The following is a 7,504-nucleotide window of genomic DNA, read 5'->3' on the forward strand; positions in this document are numbered from 1 at the left end:
GCATCGGATGGTTCTGGGTGGCATTCTCTCTTTGTGGGAGGTAAGAGGGCATCGGATGGTTCTGGGTGTTGTTTTCTCTTTGTGGGAGGTAAGAGAGCATGGGATGGTTCTCGGTGTTGTTCTCTCTTTATGGGAGGTAAGAAAACATCAGATGGTTCTGGGTGTTGCTCAGAAAGAGCAGTCTCCCTCCTGCTTGTGTGACTTGAGTGCAGTCATTGGCCCGATTTCATTTATGAAAGGAAGGGTGTGGCACAAGCTGCCCCAGATACGATCTATAGCGTAGCTCAGCCTGGGGAGGGCAGCAGCAGGCGCACTGAGAGGGCTTGGATTATCTCGCAGTTCATAGCTGAGGTTCCACAGTAACAGAGGGGCTCTGATCTCTACTTAAAAACACCTCGTCAGCTTTGACTTCACAGAGCTAGAAAAGTCTGCCAAGCAAACATTATGGTCAAGTCCAGTTTTAGAAAAATAAGAAAGCGTTTTTAAAATTTATGTGTAGGAGTAGGTTTGTTAGTTTTTTGTTTTGCTTTGTTTGGTTAGTTGGTTGGTCTTTATGTGTGTTTCTGAACCACATGTGTGCCTGGTGCCTGAGGAATTCAGAGGAGGACATTAGATCCATGGGACTAAAAGACAGGTGTGAGCCACCATGTGAGTGCTGGGAATCAAACTTGAGTATTTTATAAGAGCAGCCAGTGTTCTTAGCTGCTGAGCCATCTCTCCAACTCGAAAAACTCTACTGGTGTTCATTTCAAAGTCAAAATCTGAGTTCCGTTTTACCTTCTTTTCAAAAGTGTGAGCCTTAGTGTAGTTAGTTATGAAAAACATTGGTACCCAGGCTGAACTACATCCAAAAGGTTCTTCTCCTGACTGGATGGGGATGGCCTAGAAAGTAGAAGATGGGGAAGGTTGGTGACTGGGGAAGGGTAGACAGAGGGGTCTTGACTTACGACTTTGGTGTTGTGAACCCAGTCTGCAGTGACGAGCTAACGCACAACTTCAAGGGCTTCACTGTGATGAACGAAAACGAGCGTTACGACGCCGTGCAGCACTGCCGCTATGTGGACGAGGTGGTGAGGAACGCCCCCTGGACACTGACGCCTGAGTTCCTGGCCGAGCACCGGGTAAGAAACTGGCCATGTACTCATCCCTAGCTCCAGCGTCCCCTCGGTGCCTGAGACAAAAGGCTATCCATCATGTATCTTTATGGTCGCTGTGTTCTAGTTGCTCCCCACAGCCATCTTGTGGGGATAGCTATTCTTTCCTTTACATATGGAGAACGAGGCCCAGAGAAACTGATGCATGTGCTCCAGGTACACTGTTAGCAGAACGTCAATGAACTGTCTGGATACCTGGCGTTTTCCCCTGCACAATAGGTGTGACCTACCCTTATTGTGTGTTCATCTCTTTAGAATAGCCATAGTTCTAGCCATATATTGACGGAGTTTATCTATCTGGGCTAGAAGACAGTTCAGCAGGTAGAGACACTTGCTGCCCAGTCTGATGACCTGAATTTGAACCCTGGATCCACATGCTAGAAGGGAGAACTGACTCCTGCAAGTTACCCTCTGGCCTACATGTACACATTCATGAACAAGTTGTACACATACAAAATAAATATATTTAATTTTTTAATGTAAAAAAAGATGTTTATATTGCAAAGCCAAGAGACTGAAGCAGGAGGACCACAGGTTTGAGGCCAGCTTGGGCTACTTAATAAAGACTTTGTCTCAAAAACAAGCAAACATATGCTGGAGAGATGACTCAATTTTAAAAAAGTGTTTGTGTTCTTTCAAAAGACCAGAGTTTATTCCCAGCACCCATGTGGAGTGGCTTGTAATTCCAGCTGCAGAGGATCCAGTGTCCTCTTCTAGCCTCTATAGAGCTCCATAGATAACTGTATACACACACACACACACACACACACGCACGCACGCACGCACGCACGCACGCACGCACGCACACTACTGATAAAATCGTTTTCAAAGGGGCCGGAGAGATGACTGTGTGGGCAAGAGCACTTGCTCTTGTTTTGTACAGGATCTGAGTCTAGATCCCAGCCCCACATGGTAGCTCACAACTGTCTACAACTCCAGTTCCGAAGGATCCAACACCTTATGGCCTCCATGGACACCAGGCACACACAAAATATAAAAATAATACCTTTCAAAAAGACAAACAAAAACTGAATTCAAGAAGAAATCTTTGCATTTAGGAAATAGCACATGTTCTCTTCTGTTTATTTTTTATTTATTTTATTGATTTTATTGAGCTATACATTCTTCTCTGCTCCCCTCCCTTCCTCTCCTCCCCTGTTGATTTAAGTTTACTTTCAGCTTTGGTTTGGGGCTAGAAATTGTTTGGGAACAATAACCAGGGGTGTTTTTCACCCTTGTTTAAGAAGTACTTATTATTAAAAACCCCCTGCTGGGCTGGAGAGATGGCTTGGTGGTTAAGAGCAGTGGCTGCTCTTCTAGAGGTACTAAGTTCAATTCCCAGCACCCACATGGTGACTCACAACCATGAGATCTGGTGCCCTCTTCTGGAATGCGGGCATATATGGAGGCAGAATGCTGTATACATAATAAATAAATAAATCTTAAAAAAAAAAAAACCCGCCTTTGAATTCTCCTGTATTGAAGCATGCTTCTTACAAAGGTGGGCATGAGCCGGGTGGTGGTGGTTCACACCTTTAATCCCAGCACTCAAGAGGCAGAGGCAGGTGGATCTCTATGAGTTCGAGACCAGCCTTGTTTACAAGATCTAGTTCCAGGACAGGTTCCAAAGCTACAGAGAAACCCTGTCTTGAAAAACCAAAATAATAATAATAATAATAATAATAATAATAATAATAATACACAGAAAACCAAAGGTGGCCATAAAAGGGATGAATTTGTTACAGTGGTTAGAGACCCTCAAGTTTGAGAAACAGTGTACATATTGTTACTTTTCTGCATGGGTGTGTGGATCATTGCAGGAGGCAGGAAGGAACAAAGCCGCCATGCTTCTGAAGTACTTGAGTAGGCCAGAAGCCAGTGGAGATTTACTGTAACTGTTTAGGATTAGGACAGACCATTTACTACATTTTATTTACTTTATTTACTCATTGTGTGTATGTGTTGGGCCACAGCACACACATAAAGGTGCGAGAACAGTGTGGGGGCGCCAGTTTTCTCAGGGATGAAACGGGATAACGAGGCTTGGCAGCAGGTGCCTTTACCTGCTCACCAACTCACCAGCCCAGGACAGACCTTTGTGGTTCTCCAGGTTTCCTCCACCAGCTCTTAACAGTGGAACCCAGGGTGATGAGCAAGGCATTCTCTGCAGCACAGCTGGCCCCAGACAGAGGTACAGAGGAGAACTTGCTATGCCCCCTTCCTCCTTGTGAGCAGTAAATCTCCACCACGCGGCTCGCTTGCTGCCGAGCCTTTACTTTGCTATCCTGTCAGCTTGTTCATGGGTGATGGAGAGGTTAGCTTAGGTCCTGAGGAGCTTGCTTCACACTTGTGCAGCGTGTGGGGGTTGGGTTTGCTCTAGTTAGTATTGCATTAACAAAGGTTTACGGGCTGTCCAGAGAGAGTCACTAGATGAGGGTTTGCAATCCTCCTAAAAGACGTCTATTTACAGCAACACGGTGATAAACACTTGTCGCTTTGGGTTTTCCATTTCTCGGTAGAACAAATACTGTTCTGGAAAAAGACGTTAGTTGCTATTTATAAATACTCCTTTTCTTGGGAAGTAAGAGAAGAAGCAGTTAGCTAAGCAATAACAAAATCTTTCACCCTTTTAGAAGCCTTTTTGTGGCCCATTTCTACAGACCCAGAAAGACAGGGAAATTCCCTTCTTTCTAGGCTCTGTCTACTAACTGGCTTACCAGAAGCCTGTCCTGCTCCACTGACCATAGCGTGCTGGTGGCGTACGGAGGGAGGCAGCACCTCTCAGACCAGGAGAAGAAACTGGCAAGCTTCCTATGTAGAAGCCATAGATAATGAGGTTGCTTTCCAGACAGATTGTGGAATATATGAAGCAGGCAAAAAGGTACAGAGAAAAGGTGGTTTTGAGGTGTGACCCTTGCCAGTTTCCCTTTTCCTGAGCCCAAGAATATGTACAGGGTCTTTCCAGTGGCAGTTAGCCTGGAGACGAGCTGACGTTTTCTTATTTTCAGATTGATTTCGTAGCCCATGACGATATCCCCTATTCTTCTGCGGGGAGTGATGACGTGTATAAGCACATCAAGGAAGCAGGTGAGTGAGCCAAGGTCCAGCTTCACTTTATGGGGCCTTGGGCAACTCAAGAGATCCAGCTACGGCACTGCTTTACAGTAGGAAGTGGGAACTCAGAAATCCATATTTTGCTTCCGGTCAAATTGTGGACAACGGCCTAAGTGAGCACCACCAACACCTGTCAATTCTTGGTCCAAACAGCTCCTTTTCATCTCTTAAATTTAGGACAAGTCCCATATTTTTCTTACTATTGGAACAGTGCTTGCTTCCTTTCTCCTAGGCCTTGATTCCTGTGTGCCAGATCTCTAGAGTTTGCTCTTCCTTCCTTCCTTCCTTCCTTCCTTCCTTCCTTCCTTCCTTCCTTCCTTCCTTCCTTCCTTGTGATCTGACAGTGTAGACCAGGCAGGCCTTGAGCTTACAGAGATCTACCTGCCTCTATCTCTCAAGTGCTGGGTTTAAAGGGGAATCTATTTTTTGAGAAAAAGAAGTGTATTAGTCCCAGGTTCTGTCTAGAACATGACAGTGTTTGTCTGTTTGTTTCAACTCAGGCATGTTTGCTCCAACACAGAGGACAGAAGGTATCTCTACATCAGACATCATCACCCGCATTGTCCGTGACTATGATGTGTATGCGAGACGGAACCTCCAGAGGGGCTACACTGCCAAGGAGCTCAATGTCAGCTTTATCAACGTGAGTTGCAACCTCATCTTGCAGTTCCCTGCTTCTGTAGGGCACACATTGCTTTGCTGTCTGGGCTGTGCACGCTTTTCAGTCTGCTGTGATTATCATTCCCCAGAGGTAATGCACACCACTTTTCAGGAAAGGCCACACTAATCACTTCACCCAGGTTCTGCCCTCATGGTCTAAAAGATCGGTGTACTGATACAAGGACAGGCAAACAAAGCCGGACATGGTGGCGCATGCCTTTAGTTCCAGCATTAGGAGGCAGAGGAAGGAGAGCTCTGTGTGCTCCAGGCCAGCTAGGGCTGCACAGTGAGATCTTATCTTTAAAAAAATAAAATAAACAATTCAGCAAAAATATGTGCCTATGGTTACAACACAGATATATCTGTTGTAGTGAAAGCACTAGGGGTACAATCAGAATTCTGAGGCTAGGATTAGTAACGTGACACTCTGTCTCAAAAAATAACAAATATCAGTGCATCAGTATATTTAGAGAGGCTCTTCACTGTTTGGTTGCTTTTTTTTAAAATCGGGTATTCTCTTGAGAATGTGTTGAAAACTATGGATCTTTCCCATGTGGCTAATGACACAGAGCATTTTATATACATTTTCCCCACATGGGAAAGTCCTGTTTCAAAAACAAACAAAAACCATGCAAATACTTTTGCTTAATATTGGCTTTTAGAGATGCTATAAATTTTATATATATATAATACTTAAGTAAAGTTGATTTAAAAAGAAGAAATCAGGTACTGAGCTACTTCTAGGAACAGGAGTAACCAATGGGGTAACTAGAATTGTGACACCGACTGTACCATGAGGAACAACCATCTGAGCTTTGGATTTACTGGCACCTAGAAGATTATTCAACAGAATCTCAGAATCCCCAACCACACCTATTAGACGAAAAGATGAATAGAAAAGGTAAGATCACATGCCATACCACAAAGAGCAACACAATACCAGCAAAACCTAAAGACCCTACAACCAAATATGGATGAACCAGAAGAAAATGATCTAAAAAATAACCTCAAGAGAATGTTTGAAATTCTTAAAGATGAAATAAGAAATTACCTTAAATAAATGAAGGAAAAAACAAACAAAAAATTGGAAGATATCAGCAAATCATTTAAAGAAAACCAAGAAAAAGAACTCAAACATATAAAAGAAGCTATTCAGGACTTGAAAAACTGAGATAGAAAAAATAAAGAAAACACAAGTCGAAGGAATGATAGAAACACAAATTATGAGAAAAAGAATCAGGAACCACAAATGCAAGCATGAACAACAGAATACAAGAAATGAAAGAGAGAATCTCAAGCAGGAAGATACAATAAAGGAAATAGACTCATCAGTTAAAGAAAACATTAAATTTAACAAAAGCTTAACCCAAAATATCCATGAAATATGGGACACCATAAAAAGGCCAAATATTGCCGGGCGGTGGTGGCGCACGCCTTTAATCCCAGCACTCGGGAGGCAGAGGCAGGCGGATCTCTGTGAGTTCGAGACCAGCCTTGTCTACAGAGCTAGTTCCAGGACAGGCTCTAAAGCCATAGAGAAACCCTGTCTCTAAAAAAAACCAAAAAAAAGGCCAAATCTTAGAATAATAGGTATAGAAGAAGGAGAAGAAGTTCAACTCAAAGGCACAGAAAATATATTCAAAAAAATCATAGAAGTAAACTTTTCCTACCTAAAGAAAGATATGCCTATGAAGATACAAGAAGCTTACAGAACACCAAATAGACTGGATCAAAAAAAATCCTCTTGCCACATAATAATCAAAACACTAAACATACAGAGTAAAGAAAGAATATTAAGAGCTGCAAAGAAACAAGGCCAAGTAACATATAAAGGTAGACCTATCAGAATTACACCTGACTTCTCAGTGGAGACAATGAAAGCCAGAAGGTCATGGTCAAGCATTATGGAGACATTAAGAGACCACGGATGCCTGCCCAGACTACTATACCCAGCAAAACTGTCGATCACCATAGAAGGACAAAACAAGATATTCCATAACAAATCTAGATTTCACCAATACCTAACCACAAACCCAGCCCTACACAAAATACTAGAAGGAAAACTCTAACACAAGGAAGATGGCTACACCAACAAAAACTCATACAATTGATGATCTCATTACAGCAGTTCCCAAAGAAGAAAAAAAAATCACAAATTAATCACCAATGATGAAAACTATATTAACAGGAGATAGTAACCACTGGTCATTAATATCTCTTAATGTAAATGGACTCAACTCACTTATAAAAAGGCACAGGCTAACAGATTGGATACGAAAACAGAATCCATCCCTCTTCTGCATACAAGAAACGCATCTCAACTTCAAAGACACACCATCTCAGAGTAAAAGGTTGGGCAAAAATATACCAATCTAATTGACCTAAGAAATATGCTGGTGTAGCTATCCTAATATCTAACAAAATAGACATCAAGCTAAAATCAGTCAAAAGAGACAAAGAAGATCATTTCATATACTTCCTTAGCGATCAGGGAAATGCAAATCAAGACAACTTTAAGATACCATCTTACACCTGTCAGAATGGCTAAAATGAAAAATACCAATGATAGCCTTTGC

At 42.6% G+C, this 7,504-nt stretch overlaps 1 protein-coding gene across 4 annotated transcripts in view; it reads left to right on the forward strand.

The window, feature by feature from the left end:
- The window catches only part of Pcyt1a (phosphate cytidylyltransferase 1, choline, alpha), a 50,119-nt gene that overhangs the window by 31,380 nt on the left and 11,235 nt on the right, over window positions 1-7,504 (forward strand). For all 4 annotated transcript variants that reach the window (XM_013351571.2, XM_005344846.3, XM_005344844.3 and 1 more), the window contains exons 5-7: window positions 970-1,121; window positions 4,163-4,241; window positions 4,769-4,911. In XM_013351571.2, coding sequence (XP_013207025.1) covers window positions 970-1,121; window positions 4,163-4,241; window positions 4,769-4,911 — 374 coding nt within the window. The remainder of the gene's footprint in view (window positions 1-969; window positions 1,122-4,162; window positions 4,242-4,768; window positions 4,912-7,504) is intronic.

Source organism: Microtus ochrogaster, chromosome 2 (genome assembly GCF_000317375.1).
Source record: "Microtus ochrogaster isolate Prairie Vole_2 chromosome 2, MicOch1.0, whole genome shotgun sequence".
NCBI classification, from domain to species: domain Eukaryota; kingdom Metazoa; phylum Chordata; class Mammalia; order Rodentia; family Cricetidae; genus Microtus; species Microtus ochrogaster.